Source organism: Salvelinus fontinalis, chromosome 33, assembly GCF_029448725.1.
Source record: "Salvelinus fontinalis isolate EN_2023a chromosome 33, ASM2944872v1, whole genome shotgun sequence".
Classification (NCBI taxonomy): Eukaryota; Metazoa; Chordata; class Actinopteri; order Salmoniformes; family Salmonidae; genus Salvelinus; species Salvelinus fontinalis.
The window spans coordinates 43380437-43405415 of NC_074697.1; the positions used below are offsets into that span (position 1 = coordinate 43380437).

At 45.4% G+C, this 24979-nt stretch overlaps 2 protein-coding genes across 3 annotated transcripts in view; one reads left to right on the forward strand and one right to left on the reverse strand.

Moving 5' to 3' along the window:
- Positions 1-3745: 3745 nt before the first annotated feature.
- Positions 3746-11903, forward strand: LOC129832344 (transmembrane protease serine 4-like; the record flags this gene model as incomplete). The annotated part of the gene is given in 12 exon segments (XM_055896345.1): positions 3746-3800; positions 3962-4105; positions 4478-4630; positions 4852-4978; positions 5093-5212; positions 6448-6491; positions 8702-8864; positions 9239-9405; positions 9826-9921; positions 10065-10207; positions 10421-10570; positions 10761-11903. Coding segments are annotated over 12 exon segments (1374 nt in total), but the record flags the coding sequence as incomplete, so codon positions are not given.
- A 155-nt stretch (positions 11904-12058) lies between these two features.
- LOC129832345 (sodium channel subunit beta-4-like) overlaps positions 12059-24979 on the reverse strand; it is a 34019-nt gene continuing 21098 nt past the window's right edge. The window contains exons 2-6 of one of the 2 annotated variants that reach the window (XM_055896348.1): positions 19457-19620; positions 19023-19242; positions 17799-17928; positions 17412-17478; positions 17093-17182 (exon numbers count right to left, since the gene is read on the reverse strand). In XM_055896348.1, coding sequence (XP_055752323.1) covers positions 17430-17478; positions 17799-17928; positions 19023-19242; positions 19457-19620 — 563 coding nt within the window. In that variant the 3' untranslated portion in view covers positions 17093-17182; positions 17412-17429. Of the gene's footprint in view, positions 17183-17411; positions 17479-17798; positions 17929-19022; positions 19243-19456; positions 19621-24979 lie in introns of both variants that reach the window. The other variant, XM_055896346.1, reaches the window with a different exon arrangement.

A 24979-nucleotide genomic window follows, 5' to 3' on the forward strand; every position in this document is an offset into this window, starting at 1 on the left:
CTAGGGACTCTATATTGAGCTCAGGTGCATCCTGTTTCCATTGATCATCCTTGAGATGTTCCTACAACTTGATTGGAGTCCACCTGTGGTCAATTACATTGATTGGACATGATTTGGAAAGGCACACACCTGTCTATATAAGGTCCTAAAGTTTACAGTGCATGTCAGAGCAAAAACCAAGCCATGTGATCAAAGGAATTGTCCGTAGAGCTCCGAGACAGGATTGTGTTGTGGCACCAATCTGGGGAAGGGTACCAGAAAATGTCTGCAGCATTGAAGGTCCCCAAGAACACAGTGGCCTCAATCATTCTAAAATTATGTTTGGAACCAGCAAGACTCTTCCTGGAGCTGGCCACCCGGCCAAACTGAGCAATTGGGGGAGAAGGGCCTTGGTCAGAGAAGTGACCAAGAACGCGATGGTCACAATGAAAGAGCTCCAGAGTTCCTCTGTGGAGATGGGAGAACCTTCCAGTAGGACAACCATCTCTGCAGCACTCCACCAATCAGGCCTTTATGGTAGAGTGGCCAGACGGAAGCCACTCCTTGGAGTTTGCCAGAAGGCACCTAAAGGACTCTCAGACCATGAGAAACAATATGCTCTGGTGTGATGAAATCAAGATTGGAGGAAAATTGGCACCATCCCTATGGTGAAGCATGGTGGTGGCAGCATCATGCTGTGGGGATGTTTTTTTAGCAGCAGGGGCTGGGAGACTAGTCAGGATCGAGAGAAAGATGAACGGAGCAAAGTACAGAGGGATCATTGATTAAAGCCTGGTCCACAGCTCAGGACCTCAGACTGGGGCAAAGGTTCATTTTCCAACAGGAAAACGACCCTAAGCACACAGCCAAGACAATGCAGGAGTGGCTTCTGGACAAGTCTCTGAATGTCCTTGAGTGGCCCAGCCAGAGCCCGGATTTGAACCTGATCAAGCATCTCTGGAAAGACCTGAAAATAGCTTTGCAGCGACACTCCCCATCTAACCTGACATAGCTTGAGTATGTCTGCAGAGACGAATGGGAGAAACTCCCCAAATACAGGTGTGGCAAGCTTGTAGCGTCATACCCAAGAAGACTCAAGACTGCAATCGCAAACACCTTTACTACGAAGCCCCTAAATAAGAACTGGTGCAACCAATTACCTTCAGTAGTCACATAATTAGTTAAATAAAGTCCACATTTGTGCAATCTAAGTGTCACATGATCTCTCACATGATCTCAGTATATATATACACCTGTTCTGAAAGGCCCCAGAGTCTGAAACACCACTAAGCAAGGGCCACCACCAAGCAAGCGACACCATGAAGACCAAGGAGCTCTCCAAACAGGTCAGGGACAAAGTTGTGGAGAAGTACAAATCAGGGTTGGGTTATAAAAAAATATCTGAAACTTTGAACATCCCACGGAGCACCATTAAATCCATTAATAAAAAATGGAAAGAATATGACATTTTTACATTTACATTTAAGTCATTTAGCAGACGCTCTTATCCAGAGCGACTTACAAGTACATACATTCATACTTTTTTATTTTTTTATTTTATTTTTTTATTTTATTTTTTATTTTTTTTGTACTGGCCCCCCGTGGGAATCGAACCCACAACCCTGGCGTTGCAAGCGCCATGCTCTACCAACTGGTGTCGTGAGCCACACGACACCACAACAAACCTGCCAAGAGATTCACAGACCAGGCAAGGAGGGAATTAATCAGAGAGGCAACAAAGAGACCAAAGATAACCCTGAAGGAGCTGCAAAGCTCCACAGCGGAGATTGGAGTACCTTTCCATAGGACCACTTTAAGCCGTACACTCCACAGAGCTGGGCTTTAGGGAAGAGTGGGCATAAAAAAATAAGCAAACATGTTTGGTGTTTGCCAAAGGCATGTATATGGAAGACAGTACTCTGGTCAGATGAGACTAAAAATTAGCTTTTTAGCAATCAAGGAAAATGCTATGTCTGGCGCAAACCCAACACCTCTCATCACCCCGAGAACACCATCCCCATAGTGAAGCAAGTTGTGGGGATGTCTTTCATCGGCAGGGACTGGGAAACTGGTCAGAATTGAAGGAATGATGGATGGCGCTAAATACAGGGAAATTCTTAAGGGAAACCTGTTTCCAGAGATTTGAGACTGGGACGGAGGTTCACCTTCCAGCAGGACAATGACACTAAGCATACCGCTAAAGCAACACTCGAGTGGTTTAAGGGGAAACATTTAAATGTCTTGGAATGGCCTAGTCAAAGCCCAGACCTCAAACCTATTGAGAATCTGTGTTATGACTTAAAGATTGCTGTACACCAGCAGAACCCATCCAACTTGAAGGAGCTGGAGCAGTTTTGTCTTGAAGAATGGGCAAGAATCCCAGTGGCTAGATGTTCCAAGCTTATAGAGACATACCCCAAGAGACTTGCAGCTGTATTTGCTGCAAAAGGTGGCTCTACAAAGTATTGACTTTGGGGGAGTGAATAGTTATGCACGCTCAAGTTTTCAAATTTGTTTGGTCATATTTCTTGTTTGCTTCGCAATAAAAAATATGTTGCATCTTCAAAGTGGTAGACATGTTGTGTAAATCAAATGATACAACCCCCCAATAAATCAATTTTAATTCCAGGTTGTAAGGCAACAAAATAAGAGAATGCCAAGGGGGGATGAATATTTCGCAAGCCACTGTACCAATAAAAAAAAACTAGAAAAACTAAAATAAGTATTTTTGGATTTGGGGTATAATCTGTAAACAAAAGCACAGAACTTTAAATACAGAAGACCAGCAGCAGTTAAGCACTGTGTTTACCCAGCCACTAAGAGCCCTGTCCCTCCCTATAGCAACCACCTTCCTTGTCCCTCCGCCAGTATGACCCTCCATATCTGCGGGATGGTGTATTGTATGGTGGGGGGGGGGCTTCCATATTAGGAGAGCCTCAGTCTCAGCAGGACTTGGGTTCGCTGTTGCTCAGCGTGTCAGGAAGGACAAGGTGACAGTCCGTAGACTGTACACATAGTGTATTAGTCTGGTGACAGATTTGTGCAGTATTTGTGCCGCCGGTTGGAGAGATCGGACAAAACAGCCAGTACTGTAGATACCTAACAGACTGCTTGAGAGGCTTGTCACTGGTATTTTGGGATGTTGTTGCTTTCGGATCGTGACGGTTGTTTCACCAGTCAGCAGGTTTCATCCACCGAGGCAATGACCTATGACTCATGATAGTTATGATGGCAGGTAGTTGTGTTTCTGTACAACTGAACAATTCTATAATCATGAACACAATGTCATATAGAGAACAGCTAACCAAGTGTATATTCTATAACACAATATATTTGTAAAGCTGTGGCAGAACTGTCAATTACATAACTTGAATTAAGTCATGTATAGCTTGACTCATTATATTACTGTGTATATAACATGCTACACCATTTAAGATCTATTGCCCTTAAATGGAGTGGAATTAAACAGTGTAAAGCAACTACATACAGAGCAGAGAACCACACCTGAGCCTGTGTCATATGACTGTCTCTGTCTCTGTGTCGGACCGGGCCTTGGAATTTTGCCCACAGCACTAGGAGTGACAGTCAAAACACAACTTTGTGATGGGAGGTACACTGTGTTTCGTGTGTGTGCTCCTGATCCAATCCGTCATGCCTCCCCTTCTCTCGACCCTAGAACCTCACACTCGTACACACTGTCACACATTCTGCACTGAGCACAGTAAGACCCCCTTTGTCTCATTCACTCTCCTCTCTCTCTCTCCAGACTGACACCTGGCTCGCTGAAGAAGGCAATAGACCATTAAATCCTAGACAACAAGGTAAGCCATTGTTGTGGAATTGATACATTTTGAAATGATATTGCACAAGTATGGAATAATATGCAATGTCATACTGTCCAATTATGCTTTAGTTGCACGTGTCTACATTTGAAATAGCTACAAAATGCTGATTGCTCTGTCTCTATCTTCCTCTCTCTCAGTTGTAGTGCGGCCTGGTCGAAAAAGAAAACTCATGACGGCTCCAAACTCCCAGAAAGGGAAGTCCTCGTCGAGGAAGAGGGTCCTGATCACCGTGTTGATGGTACTGGTAGTGCTGGGGATCCTGGCCACGGCTGGCTACTTCAGTGAGTCCAGCTTCAACACCCATCATATCTGCATCCCAAACGGCACCCTACTCCCTACGTAGTGCACTACTTTTTGAACAGCGCCCATAGGGATCGAGAGTAGCGCAGTCAAAAGTAGTGCAATATGTAGAGAATAGGGTGCCGTTTGGGACGCAAGCCCACCTCTGCACCCTCTCCTAACCTTCGCTAACACAAGACATACTAGTACTCTACCCCCTCTGTGCAAATGCTCAATGATTCACAATCAAACAGTAGCAACCTTATACAATTTGATTCCACAAAACTTGTGTGAATGATTCATTTCAGTCGCCAAACCATATTATTTCAAGAACCTGTCTCTGTCTTCTGTCCTCTCTCCTCCTTTCACCCCAGTCGCACAGCTGATCAACAGTAAGTTCTTCTTCTGCTCCCGGTCGGTGAAGTTCATTCCCCTGGACAAAGCGTGTGATGGGATGGCAGACTGTTCAGGAGGAGAGGACGAGCTCACCTGTGTGACCAACATGACGGTCAACACTACCTTTCCAGGTAAACACACACACATACACATGCACAAACACACAAGCATGCATACATGTACAAACACACACACACGGACAGGTACTCACACACACCACTCCATCTATACATCTTTATACATCTGTCTCTGTGTCACTTCTATATGTTTCCTCTCGTTCTTTTCTCTCTCTCTCTCTCTCTCTCTCTCTCTCTCTCTCTCTCTCTCTCTCTCTCTCTCTCTCTGTGTGCAGTACGTCTGGTCTCTGAGCAGAGTGTTCTCCAGATCTACAGTGACGGGACAGGATGGAGGAGTGTGTGTAGTGAGGACTGGACCCAGCAGCACACAGAGAAAGCCTGTCAGCAGCTGGGCTACACCTAGTGGGTCTCCTCCCTCCATAACTCACTCACTGCTCACCGAGCAACCCTTCTTTACATGATCAGTATCTCTTAAATGTCTTTAAAATGTCTCTCCGTCTCCACTCGTTCCCACAGTAAACCCGTCAGTAGTACCATCTCAGTGAGGAACTTGTCCTCGTCCCTGAAGACAGGACCGTTCTCAGGGGTCAGGGTCGCAGCCGGAACCACCCCCATTTACCAGACTGTCATTGATCGGTAAGCATTAGGAGATGGGTCGTAATTGAGCCTGTTACCGTGGTGTGACTCTACAGTGTTCCGACGTTCACTCGGATACTTTCCAGCTGTGACATTTAGTTTCAACAGAAAGGAGAACGGATCAGTAAAAATATACACAGTTCCTTGGTATGAAATACGGTTGGATAACTATCTTCATCAGTGCAGTAACTGGAGATTTGAAACAGGTCTAAATGAATGTTCCCCACTTTGCGTACTTCTGTCTGTACTTCTCTTATGGTACTTGTCTTATTTTCGCCAGGCCATAATTGTAAACAGTCATTTGTTCTTTATTGAACTGCCTTGTAAAATAAAGGTTAAATAAAAGTAAATTACTATATTGACCATGCAGCTATGTCTGCATCACTGTTACACTGTTCACTATACAGTGTTTGGGTTGGTTTGCTCCCATCCCACTGCCACTGTTTGTAGGAAGATGGCTATGTAGGCTCAGGCAATTGTGACATGCCAAATAGAATGCATGAATGCCACTCATAACATATGGGATGTCACCACCCTGTCTGTTTACTCTAAAACAGCCAAAGGAACTGGAAAAACAGGTTTTTCGTTCCTCCTTTTCTTGTCTCTCTCTACTTGTGATGCGTACAACTGCATCGTTGTTACGTGTACTCTCTCTCTCTCTCTCTCTCTCTCTCTCTCTCTCTCTCTCTCTCTCTCTCTCTCTCTCTCTCTCTCTCTCTCTCTCTCTCTCTCTCTCTCTCTCTCTCCGACTCCCAGCGTACACGTTACAGTCATCTCTCTCTCTCTCTCTCTCTCTCTCTCTCTCTCTCTCTCTCTCTCCGACTCCCAGCGTACACGTTACAGTCATCTCTCTCTCTCTCTCTCTCTCTCACTCTCTCTCTCTCTCTCTCTCTCCCTCTCCCTCTCCCTCTCCGACTCCCAGCGTACACGTTACAGTCATCTCTCTCTCTCTCTCTCTCTCCCTCTCGATGTGTGTCTCTGACTGTGCAATACTCTCTGTTTTTCTGACACAAACAATTTAGGAGTTTCTGTTCTTTCCCCATCCTTGTTTCTGTAATTAGAGGAAACAAGAAGTACGAGTATGTTATGTCTGACTGACACTAAACCGACACTGAAGATTAACTCTGGAATCTTACTCAATGTCCACCTATGATGTTTGGTCATTGTGTTTTGAATGTGTCTCTATGCACACCACATGTACTGTGTGTTGAATTCCCCTCTCTGTCTGATTGCAGCCAGGTGTGTAACTCAGGATCCGTGATCTCCCTGACCTGCTCCGGTAAGCCTTGCCTCTGCCCCTGATACCCAGCCTCACACTGCAGTGCTTTCGGAAAGTAGTCAGACCCTTTGACTTTATGTTACGTTGCAGCAAGGGCGGGCAATTCCTGTCCTCAAGCGCCTGATTGGTGCCACAGTTTTGCCCCAGCTCACACACCTGACTCCAATAATCACCTAATCAGGAGCTTCAGTTTAGAATGCAATTTGATTCATCAGCTGGGTTTGCTAGGGATGGAGGAAAAAGTGACACCTCTCAGGCCCTCGAGGACTGGAGTTGACCACCCCTGCGTTACAGCAATATTCTAAAATGGATTGAATAAAATAATTCCTCAACAATCTACACACAATACTCCATAACGACAAAGTGAAAACAGGTTTGTAGCCATTTTTGCACATTTATTGAAAATAAAAAACAAATACCTTATTTACATAAGCATTCAGACCCTTAGGCTATGAGACTGAAAATGGAGTTCAGGTGCATCCTGTTTCACTTGTGGTAAATTCAATTGATTGGATATGATTTGGAAAGGCACACACCTGTCTATACAAGGTCCCACAGTTGACAGTGCATGTCAGAGCAAAAACTAAGCCACGAGGTTGAAGGAATTGTCCATAGAACTCGGAGACAGGATTGTGTCGAGACACAGATCTGGGGAAGGGTACCAAGGAATTTCTGCAACATTGAAGGTCCCCAGGAACTCAGTGGCCTCCATCATTCTTAAATGGAAGAAAATTGGAACCACCAACACTCTTCCTGGAGCTGGCCGCCTGGACAAACTGAGACATCAGGGGAGAAGGGCCTTGGTCAGAGAGATCACCAAGAAGCCGATGGTCGCTCTGACAGAGCTCCAGAGTTCCTCTGTGGAGATGGTGGAACCTTCCAGTAGGAAAACAATCTCTGCAGCATTTCACCAAACAGGCCTTTATGGTAGAGGGACCAGATGGAAGCCACTCCTCAGTAAAAGGCACATCACATCGCTCTTGGAGTTTGCCAGAAGGCACCTAAAGGACTCTCAGACCATGGAAAAACAATTCTCTGATCTGATGAAGCCAAGGTTGAACTCTTTGGACTGATTTCCAAGCGACACATCTGGAGGAAACCTGGCACCATTCCTACAGTCAAACATGGCGGTGGCAGCATCATGCTGTGGGGATGTTTTTCAGCGGCGGGGACTGGGAGACTAGTCAGGATTGAGGAAAAGATGAACGGAGAAAAGTACAGAGATCCTTGATGAAAACCTGGTGCAGATTTCTCAGGACCTCAGACTGGGGTGAAGGTTCACCGTCCAACAGGACAACGACCCTAAGCACACAGCCAATATAACGCAGGAGTGGCTTCAGGACAAGTCTCTGAATGTCCTTGAGTGGCCCAGCCAGAGCCCGGACTTGAACCCAATCAAACATGCAGCAATTCTACCCCATCTTATCTGACAGAGCTTGAGAGGATCTGCAGTGAAGAATGCGAGAAACTCCCCAAATACAGGTGTGCCAAGTTTGTAGAGTCATACCCAAGGAGACTCGAGGATAATTGCTGCCAATGGTGTTTCAACAAAGTACTGAGTAAAGGGTCTGAATACTTCTGTAAATGTGAAATTTCAGTTTTTTATTTGTAATACATTTGTAAAAAAAAAAGTTTTTGCTTTGTCATTATGGGATATTGCGTGAAATGATATGAAAATAAACTATTTAATCCATTTTAGAATGAGGCTGTAACGTAACAAAATGTGGAAAAAGTCAAGGGGTCTGAATACTTTCCGAATGCACTTTATGTCACCTTCCTCTCCCACTTTACTGGACTCCCCCGCTCTTTCCACCCGGCTGGTCATTTGGAAAAGACTTGAGTGATATTCATCATCCAAGTTGTGTTGAGTTGTACAAGAGATCGCGACAGAAAGACTGAGACACAGAGACAGACAGATGGGTTCGGACTACAATCTCCATCTCTGACAGTGATGGAGAGAGCAGGCAAACATGACAGTATCCAGGCAACAAGCCACTTTGTAAAGGGTCAGTGCTAGATTGAGTGTGTTACTTAACTGACAGGTAGCAACGCTAAGTGCCAAAGTTCTAATTTGCGTTTTACCCCACTGCTAATTCTATATTTTCTCGCCAAACTACCTTCGCGTAAAAGGCAACTCCTGTGATGCTACCTTTAGTACTTTACAAAACTCTTCAGTGGACTAAACAGTCTTTCCCCTGTGTGTGTGTCAGACTGTGGAGAGCGGGGGCGATCGGACCGTATCGTGGGGGGGGTGGATGCGTCTATAGAAGAGTGGCCATGGCAGGTGAGCCTGCAGCAGAACGGACAACACACCTGTGGAGGGTCACTGGTGTCACCAGGCTGGGTCATCACAGCAGCGCACTGCTTCTCTGGGTCAGTACCACTGGACACCCAATAGGGTGGCGGGTAGCCTAGCGGTTAAGAGCGTTGGGCAAGTAACTGGAAAGCTGCTGGTTCGAATCCCCGAGCCAACTAGGTGAAACATTTGTTGATGTGCCCTTGAGCAAGGCACTTAACCCTAATTGCTGTCTGGTAAATTACAAAAATGTAAAATCATATACACTGTAGAATGTGTGCGTGTCTACTCTGGATATCTACAGCTAGCTTAACCAGACATAAACGATTTAACTCTGACCATCCAATGTGGAAACTCCCATAAAGTATGCAATCGTATACTATGCTTAAGCATCTAGAGACAGAGGTCCTGCTGCTAACCTCTGTACCTCTTACCTCTCCTGGTCCTACAGTAGTAAGAAAGAGCTGAGTCGCTGGCAGGTAGTGTCTGGGAGGACCTACATGGGCACCCTGGGAGGCTCGTATGTAGACAGGATCATACTGAACGGACGCTACAACGCAGCCCGCAATGACTACGACCTGGCCATGATGAGGCTGACCAAACCCATCACTGTAGGAGGTATGTCACTTGCCCAACGCGACGTTTAAGCGATGCACAGACTGTGGTACTGAATTTGCTGGACAGTTCCAGGTTTCTCAAAGGCTAGACATAACAAAAGCCCCACATCCACCTATTCTGGCTTTAAATATACTTACCATGAAGAACATTTCTCAGCACTCTCAAAAATGAATGCTAAAAGCACTACATATCGATATGGACAAATCTACTTGTGAAAGCAGTTCGATTCCAGGAAGAGAGAATGCATTCATGGTAGATTCTGACCTCTAGTGGCCAATTTATCAAACTGTCAATTTCAATGAGTCTTGCAACATGGGCCATCCCTCTAGGGAAATACTGTATATTTAGATTGTAATGAGAGTAGGCTGTGATTTATTTATGAAGAAGTACCCGTCATTAACGTTCTGTTTCCTCCACCAGACTCTCGTCGGCCCGTGTGTTTGCCCCCTAAGAACCTGGGCCTGAAGGCAGGAGACATTATGACGGTGACGGGCTGGGGCTACCTGGAGGAGAAAGGTGAGCACACAGCAAACCGAACGTGCCTTTCTCTCACCCTCGTCATCTCTATCCGACAAGCACATGTACTCAAAATGATTCACACAGAATGTCATTAATAGTCATTTTCTTCTCTCCTCCTTCTCATCCCACTATCACCTCAGGTAAAGTGTCTCCTGGCCTCCAGAAGGCTACCCTTCCCCTTATAGACAGTGATCAGTGCTCCAGTCCCACTGTCTACGGTTCCTCAATTACTCCCAGGATGCTTTGCGCTGGTTACCTGAAGGGCAAAGTGGACGCATGTCAGGTAAGAAGTGGAATGTTTGCTTTGAGAAAAACAGAAGAGAAACTAAGATAGATTTTGGCGTGAGTACGCTCAACGACTCGCCCTGTAAGAAATCAAAACGGGAAGACCTTATGACACTCTATAGAGTATCCACCCTCAACTTTGGCAGTTGCCATATGTGTATAGTGCGTAATTCCGGTGTACCTTATGCAATTGTTGGGTCATGTGTTGTAGGGAGACAGTGGTGGTCCTCTTGTGTACCTGTCAGAACAATGGCAGCTGGTGGGGGTGGTGAGCTGGGGGGTCGGCTGTGCCAGAGAGGGTCGACCAGGGGTCTACTGTAACGTGGACGATATGCTCAACTGGATCCACACTGTCATGGAGGTATGTATGTATATATGTCTGCTCACACAGGAGAGGCAAGGAGCTAGTGCATTTTAATAGTGTTTCTTTGCACTTTGTTCAATGTAAAGTCTAGATGCGGTATGCTGCTGCCCTGGAAATGAAGACGAATAATAGTGTCTTTTACACAATGTAATGGTTTGATGTGTACTTGTGTACTTTATTGTTCTAGAAAAACCCTTGAAGCCTCAAACCATGACCAAGATGCTCTATTGCGTTGGGCTCCCTGATTTCAGCGTATCTACGTAGAGCTCATGGGAATAGAAGAGGAATCCTCTTCAAAGTGCAATTTAAAACCCCTACAACAATACATAACTCAAACCAACACACACACACACACACATGCCCGCACTATCAGATATGCACAAAAGTGCACGGACGCAAACACACACGGATACACACAACACTCCTTCTTTACTACAGGTTATTCACGGTGTGGCTTGTGCCATTTTTAGGTATCTCAGGGGCCACTGACGTGGCAGTGTAAAACGGTCGCTTAAGAAGACAGTCGGTCTGGGCCCGCGTCCCATATGGCGCCCTATTGCCTTTTAAAGTGCACGACTTTTGATCAGAACCCTGCGGGCGAAAGTGGTGCACTATCAAGGGAATATGGGGCCATTTGGGACGAAGCCTGGGCTTTTCACATGGCTGAGCACTTGAGACAGGACTCTCACCAAGTGCCTCTGTCGTCTTTTCCGTCAATGAGGTTGCGAGAAGACAGCCATGCTCGCTGTGCCTGACCACGTTTATAAATGTCACGTGGTCATGTGACCACGTCTTCACGTGGGTATTGAAACGCACTGCACAATGTTCAACATGTTCACCCAACTGTCCATGGGTGAAATGTCTTCATGAAAATCTATGTAGGTAAAGTTTATGTGCCATGCAGTTGAAAATGGCATTTTTACCAAATGTTAAATGAGTATGGTGCTGTGACGTGACGTGAACCTCAATGGAGGGGTTATTAGTCTCCTCGAAATACCGTGCTGTAAATCCCATTGTGGATTCACTTGTGCACTTTCAGGTGGTCAGACCTATTCACGGTGTGCCAATAGATTTCCAGTGTGCAATTGGAATAATCCCTACAATATGCACATGTGCAAGGTTCTGATTAATGACGTGTGTTTTTTTAAGATATTGTGATTTCCTTTCTTTGTATAGAGATTTCCTTTCTTTGTATAGCTGTACATATTGTATACGACGCAGAAGTTGTCTGTGTAAGATCAGAATGTCTGTCTTGCATGTGTTGTTGGTATGTTTTATAAAGGGATGCCTGTGTTAAATAAATGATCAGATTGGGATGAACTTTGAGTAATTGGATGCCTCGGAAGTGTGTGATTGTAATGCCTAAACCCTGTATTCATGACATGTAAGCCTGAGTCATCCTGTTGGCTATATGGGGAAGTTACAAGACAGTAGTGCCAGTAAAGTTACTCCACAGCAACAGACAGACACAAATACTACAATAACTCCTTTTATGCAAACCTTTATTTCATATATATATATATATATATATATGTATGTATACTTGTTTTCTACAATCCAGAGAAAAAAACGATTGAAGTGCATAGTTATGAGAGGGGAGAATGTGGGACATTATTACAGAGACATATTAAGAGGAGTTGCACATTCACTTTACGGTTAAACGAAGCATCGTGTTGGAGACCGAGGGAGTTGAGTTGGGTCAGCCATCGACTGCCTCACAGTAAGTGGGTGAGTATGTTTGGTGGGTAAGAGGGCGAGCTGTTTTCTTCAGCACGAGCCACATTAGCCCTCGTACTCAGCTTGGGCTTGACAGTGGTCGTTACAATTTAGCAAGACATTACGGAAGTACAGCACTCTTTAACCCCAATAACAAATAGCAAATGTAGTGTACTTAGTCATCAGTTAGGATGATATTGCCACTTGAGTCCATTCAAGCCTGGCCGTGTAGTGACTACGACCCACAGACAGTAACGCCGTGGGTGAGGCCAGTGAGGGAGTGAAAACAGCTCCTCCTCAGAACCCTGGACAGCTCCTTGGAGTAGAGGATGATGGGTAAAAACGGTGTACACCTATAGGTGTGTGTTGTGATTCTAACAGGCAGTAACCTGGCTACCTGTGAGCTCAGAGTAAAAGTCATATCTATTTAAGTAAGGAGTAAACTGTGCTGTGGGTAGCTTGAGTTGGCTACAAATGCACATTGTAGTAAGGATTCAAATATATACTTATTTTGCTTGTTTGTTTCACTTGGCCTCGGTGGGCTAAAACAGCGCACAACTGAGCCCATAGAAAAGGTGTTTTAAAATGCAGTTTGGCCAGGGGACCTGTACCGTTCTGTACAGTATACTGCAGGTTGGAACAGTGGGTGTTCTCTGCACTGGAATGTGGGAAGCAGACAGCAGACTTCACAAACTCTTGGCTTGGCAGTGTGAGTAGGAGTCGCTCCGGCAGTGGGCCACAGGAAACCCATATTAGTATCAAATCAGATGATTCTTACATCTACTATATACGAAGCAGACAATGTTAGGACTGAGTGGATATATTTCTATTTCTGTCCCCTGACTGTCATTGTCGATCTTTATATTGGATAAATATACCTTGTGGCAATGTAATCTACAATGCTTTGGTAGAAATTGGTTCTTGTTTGAGTTGCAGAACATTCACATGACATAATGTGTTGAATTTCAAGGTTGTGCAAGTGTGATGAGAGTGTATCAAATGATGCTTAATTAGACTGTGCTATAACAGTACTCATAATACTACCAACCATGCTGTTAGTCTGTGTTGCCTTAGACATTGGCTCTCAGGGTGAGTCGTGTGGATCTGCCACGGCGATGCAGACTTGAGCTGATTGCAGCTTTTAGTCTATCATAACATGCGATCCACAATGCATCACTGCGGCTATGCGACTACCACTAGAGCAGCACTACATTGGGCATGCTCACTGCTGCACCCCACAGCTCAGGCACGCACAGTCAAGCTCAGAGCTTGTGGATCTCAGCTCAGACGTGGCTAGTCGAGCGCAGAGCTTGCGGACCTGAACACACTGAGGGGCTTGAACAGACAGTGTTCTTCGAGAGATACTGAAACAGTGAACGATAACTCTGCACTTAGTAACACACAAGGCTTGAAATGACGATGGTATTTTTGGACATTCTCAGATCTGATTAAAGTTACAGAAGGGAAAATGAATTTGCTAAAAACAAGATACAAACGCAGTAACTAGCCGTATGGATCATTTTCTTCATCGACATGATCCTTCTGAATACACCAACAGAGGCTTGACTATACAAAGACACTGACAGACAAGGATCAACTGAACAGTATTGCTTTTCTCCCAGAGGCAGGCTTTGGTGCTTTTCCTCCAATGTCAAAGGAGTAACGGTTCACTGACTTCATGTGGAACCAATATTGTGTGTGTGTGTGTGTGTGTGTGTGTGTGTGTGCATGATTCTGTGTGTTTCTGGTTTTCTACGGGGTACCACAATGGACTAAAAAACCACCATGGACCACATAATCACAAACAGTTGGTACATCAGTGCATAGAGCAAGCACCGTACCCAATATCTAGATCCATGAGCGGATTCACGAGCTGTTTCACTACCACAATAGCAAATTCAAGTTGTCGACCTCATTGCTTCTATTAAACATAGGTATGTATGAATGGAATATGGAAACCACAGTGGCGGTTAAATAGTGAACAAGGTGATACGTGATTCTGCAAGAACCCGCTGAAATGTCGTTGCTATATCACGTATGCTACCTTGTGCTCTCTAAAGCTAAGACATTACTTGGCAAGAAGTAAGTCCAGAGCCACTAGTGCATCCATCAACTGATCCTATAGGATTCAAATCCCAACAATGGGAAATGGGTATGGCAGTGCTCTGTCTGAAAGCATTCACCGGCTCTCCACGTCACCAGGGCCCCTTGGTAAGACAAAAAAAGGTACTGCAGGTCAAGTGATAAGGAAGACCTTTCCAAAGGTGCTGACCTCAACACGGTGACGGAATAGAAGAAGGGAGGTCTAGAACGGATTATGCCCGGACAGACTAGTTGTCCATCTCAAACTCTTTATCTCGCTATCACCACACACAATCTGGTTACAACCCGGGCAACCGTCACCCTACTTGCAAAGTCTACGAGCACACCTCTCTCTATTCCTCACATCCACCACATTCCAGATGTTCATAAGGATACCCTATATTAGTAAAGTGCCTACAATACCCCTCCTAAGTCTACAGCACCACCCTCTCCCTAAACCCCTGCACATTGTATGATCTCAGGGCGAGGAGAGGTGTGGAGAGGAGAAGGAGGGGCCTATTCCATTTGCATCTCAGATGAGTAAACCCTATGAAGTGGACATTCATGTATAGTCCTAGCTCCGCGACTACAATGATACTTAATACTCAAAAAGACGTAGAGAGGTGTGGCCGTCGTTTCAAGTGGCATCTCTGAATTTGAACAAAACGTGGACCAACCAATAACACATTTGCCTTAGAAACAGGTTTGAAATGAATGCATTTCCACAGATATGTTATGGCTTTGCCTCGTTTGGTCGTGGAATATTATCGCTTTGAGAATTCCATGATTTTAATCAACGAGGCACGATGCCGTTCCTTCTCGAGGGGACAGTGCCCTAAGGGGAATGCTTTGATTGTCACTCAAAGGATCTTTGAGTCATTGCGGTCCGTAGCTCAAATTCCCACAGCTGTCTCTATTTTGGGGAACAACCAACAACAATGGGTATTCATAAAATAATCACCCACATCAGTAGAGGGAACTGTGGTTCATACGGTGACTGATTTGAATACGGAACACAAGGTCAAGGGGCATTGATGATGAGCCTGCTTGGTAGTTGGCATCAGAGTCCTCAAGACAATGCTTTGCACTGTTGAAGTCGTGGGCCGTTATCCTGTATTAGGCCAATAGCCACATCAACATGTTAGTCCTACACTAGGCTGCAGTCTTTCCCGGGGTTTGGACCTGTTTAATATATAAGCAACATTCACATGCTAAAAAAAATGCATTTGTTATTCGTTAGAAGCGGCATCATACACTGGAATTCGTTTTTATAGGGAAATGTGTTTCTGGGAATTGTCTTTAGTTTAGATCTTGTTCTTCATAGTATTTCCGTATTTTTGTGTGTTTTTTTGTTGTCGTTGTGTCTTTTTCACAGCGGTTTTAAGGCTCCCTAAAAGCGAAGGGAGCGGGAAGTGAGAACAGGCACATGTGTTTTATCTAAAGCAAAAATGAATCAAACCATTTCTGGGCTGGATCTAATACACACTCCAATGGCTCCCTTCTTCCTCTTCTCCTTTATCACATTCCTTTCCTCCGCAGTGACATAGTCCTCATAACCAGGCCACTGCCTTGCCTTCCAGAGCTTCTGAACAGTATTTGGGTACAGTATGCAGATCTAATAAAGAGCCTTGACCTCAATAACAGTGTTGCTGATAACATCTTTCAGTTACTGTATGTCCTATGGAATAGGCACAATTGATACTGTATGAAATTTGTTCTGCATCAAAAATGAACTGTAAACGTTCCTTATAGTTAAAAGGAGGGAAGCTGTTTGCTCCCTGTACAAGGTTTGCAGAGAGTATAAAGAATCTCCATTGGGCAGTAGGCAACCTTAAACATGGCTCGTAATCAAAAGAGCTTGTCGAGATGGTCCGAATATACTGAGCTGTTATAGATATACAAAATGGCAGTTAGTAAAACTTGACAGTATGGGAGTTACTCTGTGTGTGTTTGTGTTCTTATGCAGGTTGGCATTTATTGAATCTTGTCCTGGAGACAGTTCTGCAGGGTGGTTACTTCTGGCCAAGCCACAAAGGTCTTAAAATGTGATTTTAAACCAGAGGAGGCTGGTGGGAGGAGCTATAGGAGGACGGGCTTATTGTAATGACTGGACTGGAATAAATGGGAAGGTATCAAAAAATGAAACATATGGAAACCACGTTTTACTCCTTTCAGCCATTACAATGAGCCTGTCCTCCTATAGCTCCTCCCACCAGCCTCCTCTGGTTTAAACCTAACCTTAACCCTGACCTTAATTACACTGTTAACCTTATTTCTAACCCTAACCTTGAATCTAGCGGAAAATGCTCAGCTCGGCCTCCAGGACGTCAATCTTCTGTTTTTACGTCGTGTACATGAATGAGTAACTGGTGAGACGTCGATGTGGATTCCAGAAATGCTTGTCCAGTAAATGGACGTTGAGCTCACTCAGATAAATGCTGAAGTAAAGCCCGAATCTGAATACACAATATATAAGGTGTGTCATTGGAGTGTGTCTGATCCAGCCCTGATCACCCATCAAGTTCCCCAAATCTCAAGAGCAATTGAAAATACTCATATGACATATGATTTCACATTGGTTCATGTCATACTTGTGTCATTAGATAAAGATAAAACAGTCCATTGATAATAGCTTTCTTTCTATGTCTGTGCAATATATTTGCATGTGTACATGTATACATGTACAGACATAAATGCACATACACACAGGTGTATATGTTTCATGCCTTCGGTGTGGCTTTGTTGTCCGCTTTGGCTGCGTTGAGTCCATTGTCTGTGTTGTCCTGTCCTGAGCTCACAAGGCACTCTTTACTGAGAGACAGAGAGAGAGAGAGAGAGAGAGAGAGAGAGAGAGACAGAGAGAGAGAGACAGAGAGAGAGAGACAGAGAGAGAGAGACAGAGAGAGAGAGAGAGAGAGAGGACAGAGAGAGAGAGAGAGAGAGAGACAGAGAGACAGAGAGAGAGAGAGAGAGAGTCAGTGTGAGAGTCAGTGTGAGGAACAAAAGGCAAGTAAAGAAATGTTGATAAAGGCATGCATACCAATGTTCCGTGACAGTTTCAAAGGGGGGAGGTGGTAGCCGAAGGGCTGTCGGTTCGAATCCCAGCGCTGACGGGAAAAATGTGAAGGGGTGAGCTGGCAACCAGAGGGTTGCTGGCATTAATATCTCAGATGCCCTTGAGCAAGGCAGTTAACTCCCAAACAGCTCAACGGGAGCCACTCTGTGGCTGCTCCCAGCCTGTGTGCGCTATCTCTGTATCTGAAATGTTTTTGTTTTTTTTGCAGCTGCACACACTCACATAATACATACTAACTGTATACTCTGCCATCACTTACACACCTGAGTTGTCATCACTTATGCAACTGAGTTGTCATCACTTATGCAACTGAGTTGTCATCACTTATGCAACTGAGTTGTCATCACTTACTTCTTCTCCGCAGACTTTTTTAGGATGAGGAGCACCACAGTCTTAGTCACCATGACAACGATGATCAAGCCAATGACTCCGCCCACGACAGACACGATGATGGTGGTTACGGTATTGTCAACCACTTTCACTGGGGAGAGGAGGTGCATAAGACAAGAGAGAGGGCGGAAGGGAGGGAGGAATGTGATGGGATGGTGAGAGGAAGAGAGGGTTCTCTGTAAGATGAGTACTCAGCTGTTTCCCTATAATGATAGTCAGGCGTACGTTCTAGGAGAATATGAAGAAGTCATTTGACTCAGATCTTTGACATTATGTCAAAGGTGAATCTGTAAACATTGAAGAAAAACCAATCGGCAAACATCTTGTACCAGGCAACGAAGAGAGAGAAGGAGGGAAGGATAGAGATGGTGTGGTCAGCCTCACAACCACAGCGCTCGGTGATCGATTGATCCGCTCATCAGGAGACATGATACATTTCCATATAGCTTTTACCTCCAAGGAATTGATTCTAGTGTATAATAACAATACATAGATCGTGCTGCAACATAACACTTGACCATGGAACTGATATCAGGGTATTATTGAGCCATTATATACTGGGTGGTTTGAGCGTTGCGTAGTGCGTAAGAACAGCCCTTAGCCGTGGTATATACCACACCTCCTCATGCCTTATTGATTAATTATAAACTGTGTAGTTCCAGTCCTGAATGCTGATTAGCCCAACAGCCGTGGTATATTGGCCATACACCACACCTCCTCATGCCTTATTGATTCATTATAAACTGTGTAGTTCCAGTCCTGAATGCTGATTAGCCCGACAGCCGTGGTATATCAGACCGTATTCCACGGGGTATGACAAAACATTTATTTTTACTGCTCTAATTACGTTGGTAACCTGTTTCAAATAGCAATAAGGCACCTCAGGGGTTTGTGATATATGGCCAATATACCACGGCTAAGGGCTGTGTCCAGGCACTCCACGATGCGTCTTGCCTAAGAACAACCCTTAGCCGTGGAATATTGGCCATATACCACACCCCCTCGTGCCTCATTGCTTAATTATACAATGTGAAACTTAGACACATGACAAAGGAATCAGATATTTGCCCCTACTTCCACCTGAAGGCATCAAAACGACTGGTGACCGAGTGGCCTCAACCTAAATTATGAACATGTCGTCATTGAGTATGCTGTATGCAGTCAAGGGAGGGTGCAGTGCCTTACACTCATCTACCACGAACAGGGTGAAGATGGCGCTATGGTTGCGATGCTTCTCCTTGGGATTCCGGGCGAAACAGGTGTACTCTCCCTCGTCCTCGAAGGTCACGTTGAACAGCAGGATGGAGATGTTGTTGTGCTTACTGCTGCCCACAAACTCTATCCGCTCGTGGTACACCTGCACCCGTGGTTCCACACCTTCTACAGGGATCACTGCCTCACACAGCTGGAGAGGAATAGGGAGGGGGGAGAGGGGAGAAGGAGAGGAAGAGGTGAGAAGGAGTGGGAGAGGGAGGGGGAGAAGAGGAGGGAGAAGGAGAGGGGGAAAGAGGTGGCGAACAGAGGTGAGGGGGAGAGGTGTTGAGATATGAGTGGGAGGTCAAGTTGCTCATTGAGGGGGTGTTAGTGACGGAGATAACTCCTCTCAGTCGGTGTCTTGCCTTCATCAAGGTGCCGTTGTCGTTGTATTGCCAGTTGAAGTAGAGGTTCTTGATGCCGATGCAGCTGGAGTAGGTGCAGGGTAACAGCACTGTGCTGCCGTTCATTGCCTCCATGAAGGGCACCTTCCCCACTGACACCTCCAGCGCCGAAGCACACCATACCCCTGGAAGGGACGGAGGCGGGAGGGAAGAAGAGAGAGAGAGAGAGAGAGAGAGAGAGAGAGAGGGAGAGGGAGAGGGAGAGAGAGAGAGAGAGAGAGAATATGATTAGATTTGTAAGTAAACAATTTGGGATTCAATGATGTGGCAGACTGGAAGACAGAAATGTAAATTCTCTCCAGAGAGAGAAAGAGAGAACAAGGAAGGGAAAGTGTGAGGACATCATTTGTTTTTCCCCAGCAGCAGTAGCTTACATTACCGTCTTCTCTTATCTCTGGCTATTTTTATAGCTGCCTGGCTGTTAAATGGCTGTTACTATCATCACTTACCCAAGGAGCTGGCACTGGGGCACAGCGCACACACACAGTCAATCTCAACCAGCTCTCACAGTCTCACGTCAGAATGAGATATTCATCGATGGTCCTCAAATGTCAAATTTCGAATGTGTTTAAGGTGAAGTTTAGGCATTACCCCTGAAATCAAGGGTTAAGGAATGAGGGTTAGGGTTAAGGAAGGGTTAAGTGTCAAGGGTTAAGGAATGAGATAGGCTTAAAATAAAACTAACTTTCTATTGCTGGATCTCAACCTTTGGAATAAGAGCCAGATGCTTACACCAATCTGTTATCGCCGTCCACAACGCTCTAGCAAAACCGAAACCTACTTGAAGGTAACAGCGCTCACTGTTGCCCCCCTAGTGGTCGGTTTCTATGCCATCCCCTGACGTCCTCAGACATGGATGGACGTCAAATACTGACTTGTATCACGGGTGACCTGGCTGGTCAACCTAGGCCAACATAGACCTGTTTAACATGACACACTGTGTGTCTGTGCGTGCGAGTGTGTGTGTGTGTGTGCGTGCGCGTGTGTTTGAGTGTGCGTGTGTGTGTTTGAGTGTGTGTCCATGATAAGTCATCATGCCTCCCCAGTCAAAGCATCCGCGTGGACTCCAAAATATTTGAGTCCTCCGCATTCTACTGCATCCAAATCAAGTTTTCTACTCAAACATGTTTTCATGGGAGGAGCGAGTGAGAGACGGAAAGTGAAGAAGGAAAATAGGAGATGCCTGTGTGTGGGTGGGGAGGGACAGAGAGAGAGAGAGAAAGAGGGGGAGACAACGAGGGAGAGTGGAGGAGGAAAGAGAGAAAGATAGACAGAGAGAAGAGGCAGGTTGTTTTCTGTCTGGTCCTGTGGGCCATGCAGTGCAGCACGCGGTCTCACCACGCGGCTTGGCGTCAGCGCTGAGAGGACTGCACAGGGGCTATTTTTAAATCCTCTCGAATCCCATCTCAATATTTCATATTGGGAAAGAGATAGTGAGTGTGTGTGCCTGTTACCAACCCTGGTACGAGTGAGTGTTTTTTGGACGGTAAATGACTGAAGACTATAGTACTGCAGTCCCACTAGCCTTGCACAACATGGCAATAGATCAGATCAGGAGACCCAAGCAATCCAATCAGCCAATTACCTCAGCTTAGCTCAGCTCAGCCTAGCCCCTGCGTTACCATAAGCATGAAGTGAAAATGAAATAAAACATTGGCCTTTCCAAAATAATTGAAATGATGAATCAATGAAAATCATTTGTTTGTACTTGGCCCATACCACGGTACGTTAACACACTGTGATGTGATGGTGATTGCCAATAGACAGGTGGGTTGGTAGCCTGGGTACCAGTCTGTTTCTGTTAACATTCCACTCTAAACATGGCATATGAGACGCAAGGAGTGGAATGTTAGCAGAAACAGACTGGCACCCAGGCTATTGGGTTGGCAACGCCACGACAAAAAAACGCAAAAGGCTGTGTATTGTTGTTATTCTGGTCGGTCAGAGAGCGAGCAGAAATGACTAGAAGCATGAATGCAGATGGCTTGTTTCAGCTAGTTAAGCAAGAGTCCCCCACTTAAAATCTCCAACAAACTTCTTCTTCTTATAATTTTTCTTTAGTACGCTACTCCTCTTACACCATCTAAGCTCCATCTAAGCTCGAACACGTCGTTCCAACTTTAAAACATGCAGACTGGTCTGGACTGAGTTGCTTGTTGTAAGGTTATGGTTTTCTTTTCTTAGTCAACCTTGTTCTTTTTCTTTGTGTTCTGGAACGTAGCCCTGTCTTTCATTTCTGTTCATTGATTTCACCTGTGTTCGTTTCTCACCTGGTCTCATCAGCTCCCTATTTAGTTAAGTTTTTTCTGTTTGTATGCTTGTGAGGTATTGTTTGTGTTTGACTGCCTGCCTGCGTTTGACCGTTGCCTGCCTGCGTTTGACCGTTGCCTGCCTGCGTTTGACCGTTGCCTGCCTGCGTTTGACCGTTGCCTGCCTGCGTTTGACCGTTGCCTGCCTGCGTTTGACCAATGCCTGCCTGCGTTTGACCAATGCCTGCCTGTGGCCACAATTCCTGCCTTCTGCGAAGGCTTAATAAACAACTGCCGTGCTCTGCGTGTGAATCTACACACTTTTCTCCCTGAGTATTCATTACACTTGTATCCAACTTTTGGATATATTTCATACTTTTTAAACTAAGACATTTGTCTTTTTTGTCATCCATCCACTTTCAAGAGATTTCCTCAACATTCTAACGGCCCCATTGTGACATCATCACTTTCGACATTCCATTCACTGTCAATGCAACTTTTGACACAAATCATCTACTTTACCACTTCGCCAACAACTTAGACAAACATTTAGGGTATGACATCTTGGTCTACTTCTCTGCTTTTCAAATCTGAAATTGGAACAGAATTATCTGTTACCAATCTAACGACACTGCTGTTTTAGTAAAGGCATTTTTTTTTAATCACAACTGGCCTTTTGACCACTCCCCCAACAAGTCAGACAACTTTAACCAATCAATTGGTAGAGCTGTTTTAGTAACCCATCAACTGCTTTCACTAAAGATGCAGTAAGTCATGTCAGAAGTTAGCAGATTCATTACTCACCGACAACACCTGCAAATTCCATTTTGAAAACATTTTTGAAGTTCACTTTCCTTGCTTTGTCCAACAACACTATCAGGAACCAATCAAAGAAGTTGTGTGGGTCAGAGTTCACAATTTATTTAGTTTCATAGCACAAATATTTGCTAGCATGTTTCTCACACTGGCTTTAGCCATGAAGGGAGCAGGCCTGCCAAGGCCACTGTTGCCTAGCAACACATGCCTTGGAGGGAGACAATATCTTTAGCATAAGACAAATTCCCATGATTTGTGAATCTGTTTTGAACCGAACGGCTAGTGCTAAGATTTCTAATGCTTCCCCGGTCTGGACGACCTGGAATGCTACAGAGAAGATGCTCACTAGCTTTGTCCTCCTTCTCAGGATGGTGCCCCATGCTATAAATAACTCAACTGGCTAATTTGCCTGTCTGTAGATAAGGGCGGGCTGTACGTTGATACACTCAATTAATATTTCACCCAATCAAGTCTCATCACGTCTTTCAGTTTTTACACCCAACAACTGTAGTTTAGACACTGATCACAACCACACAATGACTGAACCACACAACTACTGACCACAACCACACAATACTGACCACAACTACTGACCACAAATACTGAGCACAATCACACAACTACTGATCACAACCACACAAAAAATGGACCACAACTACTGACCACTAATGCCCACAACTACAACTACTGACCACAACTACTGACAATAATAGCACAACTATCAACTACTGAACCACACAAATACTGACCACAACTACTGACCACAACTACTGACCCAAACTACTGACCACAATCCCTGACCACAACTAGTGACCACACATTTACTGAACCACACAACTACTGACCATAAATACTGCCCACAACTACTGCCCACAACTACTGCCCAAAACCACACAACTACTGACCACACATCTAATGACCACAAGTACTGACCGCACTCAATTAAATGAAAGTAAAGTTTCAAACAACATTGAAAAGATCGACTCAGGAGATGAGAAGCAGGTACAGGGGGGAAGGTTTAATAACTGACGGATATGAAACAGAACAGGAACAGTGTCTGGACAGGAACACATGACAAGAATTAACGCGGACACAGGGAACACCACCGAGGAACAGACAGATATACAGGGGCAATCAGCCACGTCAAGGAGTCCAGGTGAATCCAACGAGCGCTGCTGCGCGTAATGATGGTGACAGGTGCGTGTAAAGACGGGTAGCTTGGCGCCCTCGAGCACCAGGGAGGGGGAGCGGGTGCATGCGTGACAGTATCCCCCCCTCTAGGGGCGCCAGCGTCCCACCTAAGCGAGCCGGACGGGCCGAGGCGTGACAGCCTGATGATCCCGCTGCGGCGTAGAAGCCCCATGGGCCAGCTGAAGTATGACGTGGGATGGGAACCTGCCGAGCCAATTGGGGCAAAGAAACCTCTCGAGCCAGCTAGGGCATGACAGCCCGACGAGCCAGCTTAGTCACCTCTGGTTCCATCGGCGGCGGAATCCAAGCCCGACGTCACCAACAAAACCAAAAAACTCATGGGCCGGCTGAGGCATAGGACCCCAATGAGCCAGCTGAAGCATGACGTGGGATGAGAGCCTGCCGAGCCAACCGGGGCAAGGAAACCTCTTGAGCCAGCTAGGGCATGACAGCCCGATGAGCCAGCTTAGGCACCCCCGGTTCCATCAACGGCGCCCCCCAGGTCTGATGTCACCAACAAAACAAAACCATAAAAACTCCCTGATGCTTCTTGTAATGGTGACCGAATTCTGAAAGGATAGACGCAGGAGATGAGAAGCAGGTACAGGGAGTGAAGGTTTAATAACTGACGGACATGAAACGGAACAGGTACAGTGTCTGGACAGGAACACATGACAACAATTAACGCGGACAAAGGGAACACCACCGAGGAACAGACAGGGGCAATCAGCCACGTGAACGAGTCCAGGTGTGTCCAATGACCGCTGCTGCGTGTAATAATGGTGACAGGTGCGTGTAAAGATGGGTAGCCTGGCGCCCTTGAGCGCCAGGGAGGGGAAGCGGGAGCAGGCGTGACAAACATCATCTATGAGCAGCATTAGGTGAAAAGGGATGAGAAATACTCCCTACTAGACAGATTGACAGATGTACTTTCAATAACATCAGTCTAGCCATTCTCTCATCAATCTGAGAGACATTTCAAAACAAATTATCCAGAATTAAAGTTTCTTATGATATGAAAAGATCAAGTGCAGTGATTTTGTGGAGGCTAAACGCAAACACAGTTTACCCCCTTTTTGCAGAAAAAAGCATTGAAACGATAATTACATGTACTGTTACTTAAGGCTAGCCTAGCGGAACCCCTAGCCAACATCCACTTTAATGGCAGAGCGCGAAATTCATTCATTTCTAAAAAATATTTAACTTTCATACAATCACAAGTGCAATA